Here is a 19570-nt window from a genome sequence, read left to right on the forward strand (position 1 = left end):
ATATGTCCATAACACAAATCTGAGGTGTATCTTTTTGTATCATAACGTCTCCATATTAGAAGTATACCATAGTGGGGTGGGGTGAAAGTAGATATGCTTATTAAAGACTTCATAGTGAACAGATTGCAACAACACAGGTTTTTAATGCTACCTTGCCAGTTTTTTTAATCCTGCTGAAATGCACCATGCAGGGGAATAAAAGTAGCTTATATTTGCTGATTTATTGTTTTTTTTTTTTTCTTTATTGTTTATACTCTTAATGAGGCTTTGTCAAAGTAACTGAAGGTTATGCTATTGTAAATATGATCAGCTAAAGAAATGACAGGATATATGCAGAGAGGTAAGTTGTTATTGCATAAATTTAGCTGGAACAAGGTGCACTCAAGGTGGTCTTTCTTTCGGTTATATAGAAGTTTTCTAGTGAAAACAGGTTGGACATCTTTGAATTTGTGTAAGCCAGTTGCTTATCATTGCATGGTAATCACTAATTAAGTTGCTCTTTGGTCATAAAATACGTTGCACAACACTGATTGTTCAAAGGTCTTTTTTACTAACATGGCAGATGAGAAACCTTTCACATTTTACAGATAGTAATGAGGTGCTTTATCAATAAAATCAGACTATAACAGCTTGTGGCTAGCAACTGCAGCCGGTGGAATGATCTTAACATATAGACTCATATTGTCAGTTAGGTTGCAAAAGACTTGTCATCAAGTCCAGCCTAACACTGTGAAGTCCACCACTAAACCATGTTCCTAGGTGCCTCATCTGTGCATTGTTTAAACACCTCCAGGGATGCTAACTCAACCACTTCCCTGGGCATCCTGTTTCAATGTCTGACAACCTTTTCTGTGAAGACATTTTTCCTAATATCCAATATAAAACTCCCCTGGTGCAACTTGAGGCTGTGTCCTCTTGTCCTATCCCTTGTTATTTGGTAGAAGAGACCAACAACGTCCATTCAGGCAGTTGTACAGAGCAGTAATGTCTTGTTTTCTCCAGGCTAAAAAATTCAGTTCCTTCAGCCTCTACTCATAAGACTTGTGTTCCAGACCCTTCAACAGCTCTTTGGACGCATTCCAGCACCTCAAATGTAGTTCAATTTAATCTATTTTTTAATAATGAAGTAATAACAGATATCCTTTAAAGAACAATAATTAGGCATGTGTGTTCAGCCTTTATGCCTTCTTAATATGGAATTGAATTACCTCATGTATAGGCAAAAATTGTTTTACTTATTTAGTATGAAGCTCTTCTGTCTATTTCGGCCTTTCTTTTCTTGTCTGCCTTAGTCTCAAAATTAATTGGAATGAAAGATCTCAGTAACTTTCTTGACTACTAAACTGACTTCAGATATGTCTTTTATATGAGAATGTAGAGGAAGAGTACAAACAATTACTGTTCAGTGCATTCCATGGCAAATGTAGATCTGTGTTTACAACATGTCCTTCCACAGCACTTCATGTCATCAAACTTGGGAAATTTTCAGCATCTCCAGGCAAGCTGAAGAACCTGGAGCTTTTTCAAATCAAACAAAACCTACAAATCTACAAAACAGATAGGAGTAAGACTTAAGCAGATGCATTTAACTGGTGGTAAAAAGAATACGTTTTTCTATGTTGACATTTCTAAAGGATTTTGATTTCACATGACTAAATATTACTTTATAATTTAAAATTAGTTTTGAATTGTATTTTACCTGACATGCATCTTTGCATCCTCTGGCTTCTTTGTTTCTTCACGATCAAAGCTGAAGAATTTAATTTCATGATTTGCAAGCAAATTCTGACATTCATTCCAGATTCTGACATCAGTTGATCTTGCTTTTTCCACAGGTTCCTAAAACAACCTAAAATTTCTCCAAAAAGTAGGGAGAAGGAAGCAAGTGTAGCTATGGCTATGTTATTTATCCATATGTAAGTGAATATAAGATCTCCAGATTATTGGAAGCATGTGGTCAAAAATCACTGAGTTGGACAATTTCTGAAAGACAATCCCAGTTACTTGATGAGAGTTACATTTGGGTAGTGTTCACCTAAATTTAAATAAGTTTTTATGTATGCACACACTATGTATTTTGTTAGGGAAATGGAAAAAGTGCTATTTAATGTGTACCTGTCTTGCCTTTGTAACTGAAAATTGATTTGTGAGGCAGACTTCTGAGTTGATTTTAAAATACCATTGGCAGTTTAACATGCTGGAAACATCTGCACAAGGTGACTACCTTCTTTATATACTTGCTTTTTGGGGGAGGTTCTGAAAATAAAACAATAGTTGCTTCACTTCAAAGGTGGGAGATTGGGCTGTTGTGCATATCTGCTCAGTTTTATGGAATAGCTTCTGTAGAAAGTAGAGTATTAATTTAAGTAACATATATTTTAGGTAGTTTCTGCTAAGTCTGTGAAGCACTGGTGTAATTCTTTGTACTTATACATCAGAAATGCACAAATTTCAACAATATCATTTGTCAAAGAAACACGTCTAATATCTAGAACATAACTAAGTCTTGTGAAAAGCAACTGAGACTTTTGACTTGGTAAGCATCCTAGAATTCAACTTGCTTGGCTAACTTTAAGTGGGTTTATATGTAACAGAGCAGCTGTGAAACAGTTACCCAGTTTACTTTTCTTTTTTTTTTTTTTGAGATTAAAGCTTTTGTACCTAAAGAAGTTAATTGACATACAAAGTTTAACTGTCATGTTGTATTTGAACAGTTGAAACAAGTGAGAAATACTTTTGCTGGCAAGTTGAGTCTTGGTAGTTTGATGGAGGTTTTTTTTGTTATAATTCTTACAGACTTCCTTTTCTTATAATACAAATGAATTCTGGAAGGATCCTTCCTTCAAATAAGCAATTTGTGAACAAGGTTGACATGGACAACAGAGTGGAGAAGTAGAAGGGACCAAGTTTTGAATTTTGACTTAAGTACTTAAATAGCCCTGGTTTCCATATTTAGATGTCAAGACATTCTGTCTCTCTCTGGAACCTTTTCAATACCTGACGTATGTCAATAACTTCATATAGTTTTCTACTCAACTCTTCACTGATGAGCAAGGTTTGGGGTTTTTTTAAAGCAAAAATATTCTTTAGAAAGTAGTGGGAATAATGATTCATCCGAAAGATATTCTCTCTATTTAAGTAGAAAACAGTGGTAGAAAGTTAAAGAATTCCAAGGTTTTAAATAAATTGATGAAAGTAAATTTTACAAGAAATTGTGTAGCAGCTTATTGTAGCTTGCAGTGCAATAGCAAATTAGAAGTTGAACCACTGAAGGTCACGTTTACTTGTATAAGGAAAGAACAATGATTGGTAGTAGTCATGGAAAGGAGACCAAATTGATAATCGAGAAAATTGTGGACAACTACAGGTTTCAACATTAAGTATTAAAGCTATCAAACCTCTGAACTGCACTAGAAAACTATGAAGTTTCACAGTTTGATTCACAAAGTGTTCAGTCATCCATGCCACAGGGCTGCAATTTCTGAGTGTTAGGGGAAGACCAAGCTCATTGTCAGCCATCTGATATTCACCTTCCACAGCCAGTGACCAATAGCTTCCAAAGGTCTGTTTTGTTAGATATTGGCTGACAGTCTACCATTGTTTTCAGTTGTACCCACATGTTTTCATGTGGACAGGGAAAAAAGGCGGGAGGAATCTCTCCTTATTTCAACTGATGCTTCTGGGCATCAGGATATTACCCTGTTTCTGTTTTGTGCATTCTCAGCTGCTGTTTTGAGTCTCAGAAAATGTCTCAAAATTAGAAGGTACTGGTTACATATTTCAGCACTGAAGAGTTTAAATCATCATCCCCATTTGCCATAGCATCATGGCCACTGTGGTTCTTTTCCTCATTACAGAAGTGTCTGGTGACCCTTGGCAAATAAGAAAGATTCCAGTAGTGGACTGGTAATTGCAGAATGGTTGAGGTTGGCAGGAACCTCTGGAGGTCATCTTATTCAACCTTCCTGCTCAAGCAGGGCCACCTAGAACTGGTTGTCTAGGACTGTGTCCAGATGTCTTTTGAATATCTCCAAGGAGGGAGACTCTTTAGGCAGCCTGCACCAGTAATACATCTTCTTGTAGTATATACAGCGCAGAAAACTTTCTGTACTTTCTCACCACGTGAAGTTATTACTGATTTAGCAGTTGCAGCTGAAAGTTTGTCAGATGGATAAAAGGTTTTATTTACTTTTTTTTTAAATTTAATATTTGTTGGAAGTAGTGGTTATGAGCTTAAACTAATATATTTTTCTTATTGTTTTACAGTTGTATAAAAATAGGAATCTTTTCCTTTTTCAGATGAATATATTTTCCACAATGGTACTGAAACCATTTCTGAGAACTAGCTTACTAGAATACATTTTGGCTTTTCCCCCATGGTAGAAAAGAAATGTGTCCCAGCTTTATTTAAACAGTTCTTTAAGTGTTTGAAAATGGAATCCTACTGTTATAATACAGCATTATGTACTAGAATGCTACAATATTTTTTAATTGTAACCACAGTGATGACAAAATTTTCATTACTTCAGGTCTTACCATCACTGATGTCAGTGAGTTTTGAAATTCTTGATAAGGAGCAATGTCTTAATTAAAACAGTATATTAGCATATTTCAGGTAATTTAACCATAGTGAAAGACCTCCCACCCCACTTACCTGTCCAAAAATGCATTGTCTATGAAGCTGACCTTAATTCTGTATGCACTCACATAGTAAAAGGTTGTGTAAAAAGTAGCTGAACTACTGTAAGCTTGTCATGTTTGCTAGCTTTAATGTTCTTCACCAAGTAAGACTAAAACTGTGTTGTTGTTGAACTATATTAGAGCCAAAGAGGTTTAAGATTAGATTAAATGTTTTTTCATTTAATGACTTATAGTGTAAATATTAATACTTCCTATAATGAATATTTAACACTTGATAGCATGGTTTGAGCTTTCTAAACATAACTTTTAGAACACAAATTCTTCAAGTAAAGGAAGCATTCACTTTATTTTTCGGGCATAGTGTCAGTTTAAGGCCATGAAACAAGTTCCGAAATCAAATAACTTTTTTTTTAGTTCTTAAATAAGAGAACCCCCTCCATATCCTGTAAGAAAATAAACCAAAAAGAGTCCGCTGATGGACTGGGCAAGGTAGACAGCTGTTTAATGTCTTCTGTCAACACAGCTGCTATGCCAAAAGCCCTTTTGGATCCTTGAAATACCCTCTTGAGGTAGTCTGTGCCAAGGATGTGTGGAGCCCCTGGGCCAGTTACAATGGGGTGCTTTTGCTAGTCCTTCCTAGTTAGACTCACTTCAGCATCTAATGCAGTTGTTGGGATCCCTCTGTCACTCCAGAAATAATATGTTCTGCCCCTGCATAGATGGATGGCATTAGGGTATACTGCACCAGTGTCCACTAGAGCCTTGTACTCCTGGAGGTCTCACATGCCAGGCTATGGAATCCACACTGTCCTGTAAACCTGTCCCTCTGCTCCCCATGGCTGGAGGCAGGGCTCCTCTAGTCCTGGTTGTAGTATTCATTACTCACTTTTTGTAAAAGTGAATCAGAAGTCTCTTTAAGAGACTCAGAGGTAAGACCAGCCCTTCTTCTCTGTCTGAAGAACAGACTGCTAATAGTTGAGATACCAGTCTGCACAGGTGGGAAGTGGAACTTACCCTCAAATTTCTGGAACTCTCAGGACAGTTTCTCAGGTAGAATGTCTGACAGTTACTCCATAGCCAAGATGCAGGCTTGTAGGGAGGAAGAAAGCCTTCCTTCATATTGCTGGAGCTGGCCAGCCAATTCATCCGCCGTCTTTCCAGGACATTACTGTCAATGAGCTGACATACAATGATGGTGTGCTCCACTTCTGCCATGAGTTGTGTGCGTTGAACTTCATCTGTATCTTTGGGTAAAGGCTCATTGTTAGGATAATTGCAAATCACCTCCAGCACAGCTAATTCCCTCAGGTACTGGATACCTCTCTCCATGGTGGTCCACTTGCCTGGGTGAGAAGGAACATCTTCCTGAAAGAGGTAACTTTTCTTCACACCTGACAGAAGTCACCACCAGAGTCTGAGGGCTTCTGTCTTTTTCCCAGTCACCTTGTTAATGCTACCTTCCCTTGACAAGGATCCCAGGTGTTTTGCTTCCTTATCCTCTAATTCCAGGCTGCTGGCCCAGTTAAGCCAGCATCAGAGGAGCCAGATGACAATATCCTCACTGGGACAGCAGCTGTATCTCACAGTGAGCTGTATCTCACAGCTCACTCAGCAATAGGGATCAGATGATTATCTCTGATTCTGCCTCTTGTCTTTATCTTGTGATGACCATGGTTCATCATTATCCCTCACTACACAGGCCAGGTTTTTTTGTGTATTTCTTTTTCTCTGTAGAGGCAACTGATGGCAGCATGTGTTGATTCTCTGGTTCAACCTCAGTGCCTGTTGCCCGAGTATGAGTAGCTGTGTATAGCACAAGGGTAGGAGTAGCTGCAGTACCTGTTTGTCTGTTTTCCTTCTCTTCCTCACAACATCATATGGTGTTGAATATCCCTTTGGCTAGTTTGGGTCAGCTGTCCTGTCTGTGTCCCCTCCCAGCTTCCTGTGAGAGCTCTGTCCTGTCCGAATTCAGATCATTATCTGCTTCCTATGAAAAAGAATGTCATGAGTGGTGCTTATAAGTACTCATTATCTCTATTTCCACCCTATCTCATAAAGAGCACAGGATTTCTGCAGGCAACTGGAGTCATTTTGTCTTGTGTACTGAAAACTGTCAGGCATAGAAATCTGCTTTCTTCTTAACATACGTGTTTGCATCAGGATAGCATAAGGTCAGTAATTGCAATGTTGCAGGGTTGACACAGAAACTCAAATAAGCCCAGATTGTCTGGGCTTTCTCACTGAGAAAATGAGTGGAGGAGTGGACAAAACCAAGAAGAGTGTTGACAAGGGAATTGGAAACATGAAAATGAGTTAAAGAGACATGACTATGAAGGAGCCTCATATGACTGGCAGAGGTGTGAGGAAATAATGGCCTAGAGACGTAGCCCATTCTTTGAAATTACCATATATTTGTTTGGTATTTTCTTGTCCATTTGCTACACTGTGTTTACTCAGTGTCCAAATGAGAAGAATGGAAGACAGAGTAATGAATAAATTATTCTTTTTATATGAAGATTAAGAATTGTTTTTCAAATGCAGTGTATTTGTGTCAATATTTTGTGTTGATCAGATCAAAGCCAGGTTGGTTTTATTAACTGTCCTGTGTTCAAAATCTAGCAAATACTTTTTTGTTTATTTTTCTGCTCTGTTTCTCCATTTTCTCAAGCATAGTGAAAATACTGAGTAGAAACAATGTTGATATTTTGCTTTTCTTCCTTGTCAGGGAGAGAATCAAAGTTAGAGGTAAATACTACCTGTTACTAAAAGACATAATACACTGTGTAACCATCATTTCAGCAGCATTACAGAATGAAATAGGGTGAAAATGTAAAAATCTGTTTTCTATTAATTACCTAAAGACATGCTATTCTCTGTTACATTTAGTTTTCCTAAGAATAATGGATTTTATTTAAAAATAATATGGAATGTACTTTGAAAACTTTGAAATTTGAATGTTCTAATAATATTAAATTTTGTTTCAGAGCAAAGTAGAAGAGATGATTTGGAAGCTTTAGGTCATATGTTTATGTATTTTCTCAGAGGAAGCCTTCCATGGCAAGGTTTAAAGGTAGTGGTTTTTGATATATTCCTGTATCCTGTTATCAGATCATTAGCTTTTTTTGCCATGATCTTTTTTCTTTTTGGAAGTTTGTCTGCGAGCTGTATAACTTCAGAAGCTTGTTTTGTTCTTGTGTCGTAGGCTGATACGTTAAAAGAACGTTACCAGAAAATTGGAGACACAAAACGAACAACCCCTATAGAAGTATTGTGTGAAAACTTCCCAGGTAATATCTGCTGTTAATAAAATGTAGTGTATTGATTTAGAAAATGAAACCAACATAAATAATTGTTTAATATCTGGTTTAAAAAAACAAATAAAATAACTCTTCCAAATACATATATTATGTACTGTTGTAATAGGTACAACAGTTGTCCTTTGAAGCAGCAGTAAGCTAATGCTGATGTTCTTCAAAGATAGATTCTTATAAAGGAAACATTAAAAAAAGTAATACAAAATTTTGCGAGCCTTTTAACTCAAAACTGATATGTCCCTTTTAAAAACAAAATCAATTAGGAACAGCTTGAAATAATATTTAAAATAACTTTCAAGTACTTTCAGGTGTCGCTTCTAATCTTCCTTACATGCGCAGAGAATCAATGAAGTACTGGAAAACTGGAGAGAAGCAAATAGGACATTTTTTAGAAGCTGGGCTAATCAGCTCAGGACAGGGGAATACTCACTCATGACATGGACACAATTCTGCCAAAATAAAAGTAAACGCCTTGAAAAATAATCACAATGTCACTGATAGGCAAAATAGATTTGCTGAGAATAGCTTATGACAAACTGATTTGATTTCCTCTTATGAAAGGAAATCATATCCACAGCAGACAGCAGGCAGATGTTTTGTGTCATGAAATCTTAGTAGTTTAGCTTTTGACACTCTTTCTAAGTATCCTCACAAGTAATCTTAAAAGCATAATCACAAAGAACCTACTGTGGGAAGAAGAGTGTAAACCAATTTGTAGTAGTTAAGTACATTGCTGCCAAATTTAAAACATGAAACAGTATTTCAGAGAGATATGTGCTGGATCTGTTCCGTATTTTTGAGTGTCTTGTCTAATTAAAAATATTTCTTAAACTTAGAAATTATAAGTTTGAAATTTATATGCGAAGTGAAGAGCATGAAGGGATTACTATTGCCAGGGAGAGTATGGAGTTGATTTGACTGGAGTTGTGTGAAAGCAAACCAGTCAGACAAGGCTGTAACTGATTTGCTATGGAATAGGGTGGTATACCAGATGGCCTTCTGAAGTTATTTCCAACCCTGTAGTAAAAATTGGTCTATTATCAATTTTTCTTATGTTTTTCATTTCACTTCTGTATATTAAAAAAAATAATAAAATCTAGTGAAATTGACTTTTTTCACAGAACTTAGGGCAAATGTCTGAACATAATATTTGGTGAATTGAAAAGAGTTTAAATGCGAGGGAAAAATAAGTATTCTGAAATATGAGTCTTGTGTGTCCAGTAGTACATGCTTATCTGCATGTTGATTGTTATGTAGTTGCTAGAGTCCTTTAAATATCTAACTTTAGGTGTATATGGTGCAATTCGTTTAAATAATTATGCATGAGTATCTCCATATATCTAGTGGACTGTTTTCACCAAATTTAATGAAGTACATACTTTTTGACAGGCTTAGATCTGAAAATAGAACAAGGAAAAGATATTTGGCCTTGGAGGGCATGAAAGATAAACTTATTTGACAGTACATATGCACTTTTTCATAATAAGTATTTTCTTGAATGTGGAAGTTTTTGCATATCAGATATCTGAGGAGTTTTCACCTTTTCCTGTCCTTCTTGTCACTTAGGACATAGAATAAAATGAGTACATCCATCATCATTTCAATTTTTTTCAGTCAGCCTGCAGACTGAGCTAACTAACTGGTGTTCCATAAGGCAAGAGAACTCTGTAGTATCAGTGAAAAATATTTTAGTCTTTGTCACATGGGAAGCACTTAACTTTTTCATCCCTTGTTCCATTTAATTGTACTGTCTTTGAGTGTGTAACAGTACTGCTATTTCAAGCCTTGTACAAAATATGAGCAAGGATTCAAACTCTGGATTTTCTGTTTCAAATACATGATAAGGGTGGTATTTGATTTTTTTGAGTCAGCCAGCTTTAACAGATTCAGCTGTATTATATGACTCAATTCCAGCCTTCATACCTCTGAAGACATATCTGCTTTGGGTTCTGGTTTACGTTGGGAAAGTATGATTAAAGAGATCCATACCAATGTGTCAACATTTCTTTTAGCCTTCTTCAAAAACTGTCTCTTTGGCTGGTATTGCTGAAGAGTCAGTTCTAATTTGTAGAGCTGGACCTTAGGTACCAAGGAATTCCTCCTATCTGCTGCTCCATCTGCTCATGCCTAAAACATAGTGCTTAATACTATGGTTTTGTCAGAACTGAGTAATTTTGAATGTCTTGGCACCTTTGTTGTGTGGTGAATACCTGACAGCATCAATATGTCGCTGCCTCACAACTTTTTGTTATCAAGCTGGTCACAAACCTTCGCTTCTCCTTCTTTCTACTCTGCTATCTCCAAAAGAGTTTAACTTAGCATAGCTCAGTCCTAGCACTGCCTCTTCACTTCTCAGCCATCCTCTATCAAAACACAGGCTTCTTACACCACCTTGTATGTACCATGAAATGTTAGCTTCTCCAGATTTACTGGAGGGTGAGTATGCAGTGATACTCTAGTGCTGCTTCTGACTACATACCTCTTCACAGGATCAGTGAGTACTGGAGGCACCTACTTTTAACCTTATTCATCCTCTGACAATTCTGGTCATATAGAGGTGCTTTCTCTTGTACTTTGGGACCATGTGAACAGCCTTTTTGGCTTGAGAGTAAGGAGTCGTTGCTTTTCTCAGGATGGCTTGAGAGTGGGTGGTTTCCCACTCTTTCATGAACTACGAAGTTTCCTAAACAAGCTATATTTTAAGAGCTGTGTCCATCAGGAAATTTGGTCCCAGGACTCACGTCAAGTGCTTCACTTGATCCATATCAGATTGTGAGAAGTTCTTGCAGTACACAGTTTCAAGCCACTGTAGTATGATTTTTTTTCCTTTTACTATTCCTCCTGTAACAGTAAGGTATGGATGGATGAGTGAACCAAAATGTCAGTATTGGTTAGGTTGTTGAACTCTTCATTCCTTTAGTACTTTAGTTCTTTCTTATAATACCTACTGGATTGGAAGGACCTGTAGGACTTGGCCTTTTTGAATGCTTGTTAATGTGTATCTCTTCCCACCATCTGCTCTTTTCTCAGACTGTTTTATTTCCACCTGCCCTCATTTCACTGATTCCTAAAGGAGTTATTGCAAAGGTAATCACGTGTCTGAGCAGTTTCTCAATAGGATTTGAAACTTTTGCTTCAGAGGTTCATTGTTCATCCCTTTCACCCCTTAGATTCTGGTAGTCCTCTGTCCATAAGGATGCTTGTTCCTTACAGTTGTTGTCTCAGAAGCCTTTCCTGGCTTAAACCCATTATCAAGAATGGAACATCTGTATGCTCTACTTAACAGCCACGAGGTTTATGCTGGAACTCTTGTTTTAACTAGAAAGTTCTGGCTGGTAGTGCACCCTTTAACGGCTAGGAAAGCTCCTTTTATCTTTACAGGCACAGGCCCTTTCAGAAATCTCCCTCATCTCTACTACTGGAACAATGTTATCATTTCCATGTAATACCTACTCAAATCTCCATTTGTATGCGGACATGTTATTTAAACAGTGCTATTAAACTGACGCTGGTCAGAAATCACTCTACAATAGCTCAGGTAACCTTGGTATTTCTCTGCAGTGTTTCTGTTCAGAATATTTGCCACTTCTGCTCACCACCTTCATATAACATAATGCCTGAAGCATTCAGTGCTGTTGCAACCTTCTGTAGTCATACTACAGACAGAGCTCAACAGAGCCTAGAGTGAGTGTTTTTTGCCAGGACAATTGGAGTTGCCCCCTTCAGAATGTACATATTTATCCTCTCTTATAGAAAGGAAGGTTACATTCCAGTAGCAGGTGTTTTTGAGACATAGTCCATTCTGTACATACATACACCCCCTTCTTTACCTTTCTTTAGGCTTGTCATTTCACAGTTAATTGAAAAAAAAAAATTGAAACGTAGAAGCATTTCTCTCCCCATTTTTTCACACACTGTGCATCAGAATTGGAAGGTTGTATGGAAGATCTTGACAGGTAATGCCAAGAGAAAATTAGTGGGAAGCCACTTGGTATTTGTAGAATATGGCAGTATATCCTAAAGAATATTGTTGCTATTAAGTAACTTTTCTTTCTGGTAATTCACAGATTCATAGTGAAAAACTGTTCAGGTTTTATTGTGAGAGGTAGAAGTTGCTTCAAAGTGTAAAACTAAGTACCGGTTTTAAGTGCCATTAAAACAGGTATGGCAATTATGTACTTTTTTTTTTTTAATATATATATAGAGGAAATGGCTACATATCTACGTTACGTAAGAAGGCTAGATTTTTTTGAAAAGCCAGACTATGACTACTTAAGAAAGCTCTTCACAGACTTACTTGATCGGAAAGGCTATATGTTTGATTATGAATATGACTGGATTGGCAAACAGTTGGTGAGTACAGTTAAGGTATTAGTAATATGTTGGGGGTCCTTGTGTGATCAGTTTTGAACCAATGTTGGTCTTGAGTTTTAGAATGCATGTGCATCTCACGACTGCTATTGCAGTTGTGAACAGCTGGTATTACAAACCCATTTTCAAATGCATTTCCAAACATTTAATATTAAGTCTTCTTCCAAACTTATTGTTAATATCAAAGTAAATTGTTCAATTGGAAACGAGGTTGTAGGGGTTCAGGCTGTTTCTGAGTTGAAGGAATTTAAAATTTTGCAAGTGATTGTCATTATTGCATGTATTTTCTTGCTTTGAGGACTTTATTGCTCCTAGTGTTTTTAAAATGTAGAGCAATCACTTCTCTGCATCTGAGGTATGCTCCAGATATTTATCTGTTCATTATGAAGAAACTGGTTATGCTTTATATGCATTGTTCTAATGAAATATGATGTAGAATATCAGTTTTGATCACAGTGCATCTAAAGTTACAGAAAAATACTGCGTTGAATTCCTTAAAGAGTAAAAGACGAATTTTTCAAAACACCTCAAATTTTTCCTTGCATCTTTTTAATAAGTAGAGGAGGGGCTGTGTGTGTACGTTGAATGATTTCAGATTATACATTTTACCCTGAAATTCCTTGTGTGACTTTCTGAAAGAATTGTAGTATTTTATTGATAAATGTTTTTTCAGCATTAAAAAAGGCTTTAAGCCGTTCTTCAGGCTTTCATCAGAATGTCCTAACTGCTAACTGCAGAAAATGTAAGCCTAAAGTCTTTCAGAAAATTAATGTCTAATAATACTCAGAATTGCTACTTCATGAAATGGTATAAGTCTTGGTTTACCTTTTTCTCTTTGGTATTAGCAAAAGCTTCACTACATATTTACTTTAATTTGATCATTTTGGGTTATGGGAAACTGTCAGATTTAAAGATTAATTTCTTTTACAAACCAGTAACTTTTGGTAAGACTTAGAAATCTGTTTTTTTACCAGTTGCTACATATTATTTATGTTTGTAGCCTACTCCGGTGGGTTCAATACATTCAGACCCTGCACTGTCTTCAAACAGAGAAGCCTATCAGCACAGAGAAAAAATGCAACAATCCAAAAATCAGGTAAACTGTTCATATAAGATTATCATAATTACTTTGTCTTTTATCTAATTATTTGTGCTATGTTGTTCTTTTATTAGAACTCCAAAATAAAATTGACTTCAGGATTTCTTTGCTTTTTCCTTGATTAAAGTAGGTCCATGTTAATGTATTTCTACATATGCAGACCTTAAAATGTCCTAAAATGTTGTTTGTTTGATGCTGTGATAAAATGTATAGCTTAAATCAGTAGTGAATTTTCTTTCTGCTGATAGTTCTTTAAATTTTTTTTTTAGCTCTCTCTTTTTAATCACTGTCTCTTCCCCATATGCTGTATCATCTTTAGGGGCTGTAACATGTGTGGCGTTCTATCATTTTCACTTTTTTTTTTTTTAATCAGGATAAGGAAGAAGGGTGCAGACTGTTTATCAGGGCCTGTGGCAATAGGACAAGGAGTAATGTTTTCAAATTAAAATACGGTAGATTGAGGCTAGACATGCAGAAGAAATTTTTTACAATGGGAATGGTGAAATGCTGGCGCAGGTTGCCCAGAGATGTGGTGGATACCCCATGTCTGGAGACTTTCAAGGTTGGAATGGGCAGGGCTCTGAGCAACCTGATCTAGTTGAAGATGTCCCTGCTCATTGCAGGAGGGTTGGACTAGACTGGGACCTTTGGAGGTCTCTTCCAACCCAAACTATTCTATGATAATTACCAAGGTGGTAAAAACATTAGGAATTTAGATCTGTGTCCATTTACATGGTTGTGTTGGTGGACTTTGTTTCTTGCTAGAAATTTGGAGTTTTATCTACCTCTCTATGAAAATGTATGTGTAGTTATATGTCAGTATGCATATAATGTTGATTTACAATATGTATCGGAGTGGAGTCTGTAGTGGTTTTGTGCTTTTAAAAATAATGTATAATAATTAATGCATGAATTTTTTGGTTTTTGAATTTTTATTTCTTCTTTTCCTTATATTCCTAATGCATTAAAAAATGGTAGTCGGCAGACCATAGGGCAGCTTGGGACTCACAGCAAGCCAATCAACATCATTTGCGGGCTCACCTAGCAGCTGACAGACATGGTGGCTCGGTACAGGTATTTTCTGCTTCTTTCCATGACTTAATCCATCTTTTTGCATTATATAATACTGTTATAGTTTCCTGTAGTGCATGACATGATTCATGTTTTCGTATTAAGTTTACTGTCCAATAATGTTCAGAATGTTCCAACTATACGCTACTTCACAAGTCTCAAACTGAAATAAAAACAGGCGCAGAAGCATATGGATCTTTTTGTACTAGAATTTCTGCTACATGTTTTTTAATGGAAGCCTAAACCGAAGAAACTATCTCTTCTTGAGGGAATGTGCACTTAGATGAGTGCAAGCAACTGAAGTTTAGAATTTTGATGTGTTACTTAGTTGTATTAGCAATTGAAACACAATTGACGGAATTCAGTGTTGTTCAAGTGATGTTTTTTATTCCTTAAGCAAACTTCAAATATGCAACTTTGCAACTTTTGTTTAAACAGTAGTTGACTAGAAGAATCTTTCCCAGGGCAGTACTTCACACTTATCAGTGGAAAAATAAGCAGGAATCAAGAATTTTTCCTTTATTATTAATTTATTTCATCATCAAAGAGCTTTTTTTTAACTGGTTTACTCTTAATTTTTACTTTTTAGTGTCTTGATCTTTGAATATATTTAGGGATGAGATGGCTGGAATAATACATAAGGAGAGGTTCCAGTATAAGTTGGGGAACAACCTGTTAGAGAGCAGCATAGGGGAAAGGGACCTGGGGGTCCTGGTGGACAGCAGGATGACCATGAGCCAGCACTGTGCTCTTGTGGCCAGGAAGGCCAATGGCATCCTGGGGTGTATTAGAAACGGGGTGGTTAGTAGGTCGAGAGAGGTCCTCCTTCCCCTCTACTCTGCCCTGGTGAGACCACACCTGGAGTATTGCGTCCAGTTCTGGGCCCCTCAGTTTCAGAAGGACAGGGAACTGCTGGAGAGGGTCCAGCGCAGAGCAACAAAGATGATGGAGTGGAGCATCTCCCTTATGAGGAAAGGCTGAGGGAGCTGGGTCTCTTTAGCTTGGAGAAGAGGAGACTGAGGGGTGACCTCATTAATGTTTATAAATATGTAAAGGGTGAGTGTCACGATAAGACAAGGGGCAATGGGTACAAACTGGAACACAGGACGTTCTGTTTAAATTTGAGAAGAAACTTCTTCACAGTGAGGGTAACAGAACACTAGAACAGGCTGCCCAGGGAGGTTGTGAAGTCTCCTTCTCTGGAGACATTCGAAACCCACCTGGACACATTCCTGTGTACCCTCATCTAGATGTTCCTGGTCCAGCAGGGGTTTTAGACTAGATGATCTTTTGAGGTCCCTTCCAATCCCTAACATTCTGTGATTCAGAATGCCAGCTGCAAAGTCTCTATGGGGTTTTGACCTTTTGGTCTGAAATGAAAATCATTTGTATTTATAAAGGGATATCTGGGGAAGAATGTTTTGTCTGCTGCATTTTTGATTCTGACAGTTTAATTTACATGTATTTCTTCTGATGTATTGGTTTGGAAAAATATTTTCAATGCCTGAAGAATGAGAAGTCCAGACTAAGGAAAACAATGCTGTAGTCTCAGCAGTGTGAAAATTCTGTATCTTAAATTCTTTGAAACACAATTCAAATGTAACATTCTCTAAATTTTGCTGCTTTAGAAATTACTGTCAAGTGTCTTGTAAGAAAAGCTGGTAGATGATAATTCTCTGGGTATATCAAAAGTACAAAAAATATTCTGGGCTTCACGTTATCAAAATTTAAAAAAACTTTACATATATATTTAACTTGAATTGCTGTAGTACTCGCAGTAGCATCTTTTGAGAACATTAGGGTAATGTGGAATGAAAATTGGATTTGAAATTGTATCTTCATAAATTATTAAATTTATTTTTTATTTCTATTTTTTTTTAGATTAGAAAAATATGTATTTAACTTTTTAAGTTCCAGTTGGTAGAACTTTCAAATTGTATATCATAACACTCTCTTGGCAATTTTAGCACTTAAGAAACGTCTTGTTCTTTCTCAGGTAAAACATAATAATCATGAGAGATGTTATTCCATTGTAATGTTAACATACATTAAATGCCCTTTGGGGGTGGAGAGAACATTTTCTATGAAATACTGGTAATACTGCTTTCTGTTAATGTAACGATCTTTCTTTTTTCCTCGAAGAATATGGGTATTCTGAGTTCAGATCACTTAGATCAGTTGAGACTACAGAGTTGCCGTGTAAAAAGAGCAGTGTGGCAGATTTCAGACTTTTGGTCTGTGTCTTTGAAGGTCAAGTGTTGTGCACAAGAGTATTTTCAAGCCAGCTTGACTGGGTTTTTAATGTGATTATGTTTCCTCACTAAATGCACTTATAAAACCACATAATATCTTCAGTTTTGTTTTGAAGTTTGAGCCCTTGACTGTTGTCAAATACCCCTTTGTTGTAGCGACACTAACTGAATCACGCTATTGAGCTGGACGATTAGCTAGCTAGTTTAGCTGGATTCCTAATTGCACCCAAGAAGGCTAGTTCTAAAAGCGCCACGGATAATTGTTCAAAGGAAAATTGAGTCTAAGGTGTGAAATTGAAGTCTGTTTATTTTTTGTGTGACATTAGTGAGTCATTGCTTATCTTTGAGATCAGTTTTATGCGGAATTATCTGTTTTTCTGCAATATATGAAAATCTGGCAGATAATTTTATTTTAAAGTGACAATGGAATGTTTCATAGGTCACCGCTGCACTCATCTGTAATACTACTGCTGATGTCATCTTTAAAATCCTTTTGTAGAAGATTATTAAATTGTGTTAGTGATACTTCACTGTGACATTAAATTCAAGTGATCTGAATGTATGTGTGTATATGTGTGTCAGTACATATTTTTTTATGCTCTTATTAATTATGTTGAAGTGGGAAACATTCAGGTTCTAAATGATTTGTTCATTAACAGTGATCATTCTAGTTTTGTGCTACTTCAATTTATCCCAGACTCTCTAGACCTATGTTAATGATATATTAATATACTCGAAGTCTAATTTTACTTTGTAGCATCAGTTCATATTTAAAGTTCAAATACTGTTAGCAAATTGAGTTGTAAAGGGAAGACCTACAGAAATAGCTCACATCTCTTCTTCCTCTCATCTGTATTTAGAATAAGATAAAAAAGCTATAGTATGGCAGTCTGTCTTTCTAGTTTGTGTAGCCTTATTAATGAGAGCACCTTGTACCTCCCAGCATTTCATTCAAAACAACTTTCTGTGTCTTTAGTTTGTAAGTTTGCCTCAGTTCCCAAAAAAGTCAGCTGTACAACATTGAATTGTTTCCTTCTCTACATGAACTGCAAACTGCTTATGCACTCAGAAAGACTGTACTAATCTGTTCATTACTTTGTTTCCTCACTTGCTAGCTTATCTCCTTCCCCTTATCCTTTCTCTTTCTGTTTTCCCATTTAGAAATTCTTTAAAAGAAGGTTAGATTAAAACATCAGCTTAAAGAGTTCCCAGTGAAGTGCCACAGGTCTTGAAAGGTGCTTAGGAACTGCTTGAAGGGTTAGATATTTGATGGAAGTAGTTTTGCGTTGTGAGACACGTCTTCTTCAAGAAGTCAAGATAGCAATGTGTTAGATTTAACAAATAAATTTCCCTAATCTTTTGTGTATTAAAAAGATAGTGTGATTTTTTAAAAATTCTTTTTTATTCTTTTTATTCTTTTCTTTTGTCTTAACTGGAAGCTTTCTGAAGGTAAAATATAGTGTTCTGTAATATCACTAATTAATTGCTTGGACATGAAGGCTGGCTTTATTTTTTGGAGGGTGAAGAATTCAGTTACTGAGATCGGTAATGAAATCAATGATTATTTTCTCTGTGATTCTAAATGTTTTTCAATTTCTTATTGTGATTAGAAGCATGAAAAACAACAAAATGTCTTATGAGAGAGTTTCTGACTGATTTTTGAACATAGCAAGTAAAAGACTAGTTTACATGCTAATCCAAAATGAAACACTGGGCTAGCCTGAAGATTTGCCATTTGGAGAACTGGTATTCAGACCTAACTCTGCCTTGCTATATCTGACCTTTATCAAGCTTCATAAGGATGCATATCTAAGAAGCTAATCTGTTCCACAATTAATATATCTAATTATTAGATAGCTGGGTCTAGTATTTTAAATTTGTTTGCCTTATGGAATAGAGGGTAGGAAGAAACAGCTAATGTGACACACATACTTCTTCATTTAAACTTTTAAAGAACTGAATAATTTGAAGGAGAATAAGATCTGTTATCAAAATGTTTAAAATTGGTTTAGATTTTCAGTTTAATGGTTAATCTCTCACTTGTATATAGGTGAGTAGCTTAAGTTAATCTTCAACATTGAAACACTTCCATTGTGAAACTTAGTTTAAAATAGTGGTTTTCAGAGAGCTAATTCTGTAAATATTCATTGAAAAATGTTCATGTTCAGGGAATGAACTTCCAGCATTGTAGGTTATTTTAACAAGCTACAGAATTTATGGTTGTAAGAACATACAGTTGTACCCTTAGTGATGCTGGAACTGAAGCATTCCTGCCTATCTTTTGTATGCCTTTGAATGATGCTTTATTAGGTTTTTTTAAAAGGATTTGACTCTGTTGCAGGTGTATTAGTTCTTGGTTTTTCATCTTACTGAGATTGTTCCTAGAGCTCTTTTCAGCAGTAGTAGAATAGAGTGAAACTCAGGGAATTTGTGATTCCAGAGAAGGATGACTGAAGCTGTTTCTTTTTAACTACCAATACCCTTTGGTTCACTTACGCTTTCAGAGATCACAACTCTTTCCAGAAAGATGAATGTCGTTTTTTTCCCATCTGAACTAAGCCATGCAACAGCTATTTGTACTTGGTCATGTTGGGTTGTGTATTTGTTGGATATGCCTGATGTATGTATATGGGCAAGACTGAGGTCTCTTTCTCCTTGATGTCTCTCTTTCTTTGATAGAGATCAACCAGAGTGAGGCAGGACAGTCTTCTGCTATCTGATGTGAAGGTTTCCACAAACTTTGTGTCAAAGTTTCATAGAGAAAACAGCATTGTTAAATTAATAAAAAAATACCTTCGGACAAATGCTGTCTTGAAAGGAAA

The 19570-nt window shown here is 36.3% G+C and overlaps 1 protein-coding gene across 4 annotated transcripts in view; it reads left to right on the plus strand.

Moving 5' to 3' along the window:
• CSNK1G3 (casein kinase 1 gamma 3) overlaps positions 1-19570 on the plus strand; it is a gene marked incomplete at both ends in the record, with an annotated part of 63178 nt that overhangs the window by 34066 nt on the left and 9542 nt on the right. For 2 of the 4 annotated variants that reach the window (XM_080362373.1, XM_080362374.1), the window contains 5 exons: positions 7626-7711; positions 7844-7928; positions 12160-12308; positions 13327-13422; positions 14404-14499. In XM_080362373.1, coding sequence (XP_080218499.1) covers positions 7626-7711; positions 7844-7928; positions 12160-12308; positions 13327-13422; positions 14404-14499 — 512 coding nt within the window. The remainder of the gene's footprint in view (positions 1-7625; positions 7712-7843; positions 7929-12159; positions 12309-13326; positions 13423-14403; positions 14500-19570) is intronic. The other 2 variants (XM_080362375.1, XM_080362376.1) reach the window with 1 other exon arrangement.

This window comes from Nesoenas mayeri, assembly GCF_963082525.1.
Source record: "Nesoenas mayeri genome assembly, chromosome: Z".
Taxonomy (NCBI): domain Eukaryota; kingdom Metazoa; phylum Chordata; class Aves; order Columbiformes; family Columbidae; genus Nesoenas; species Nesoenas mayeri.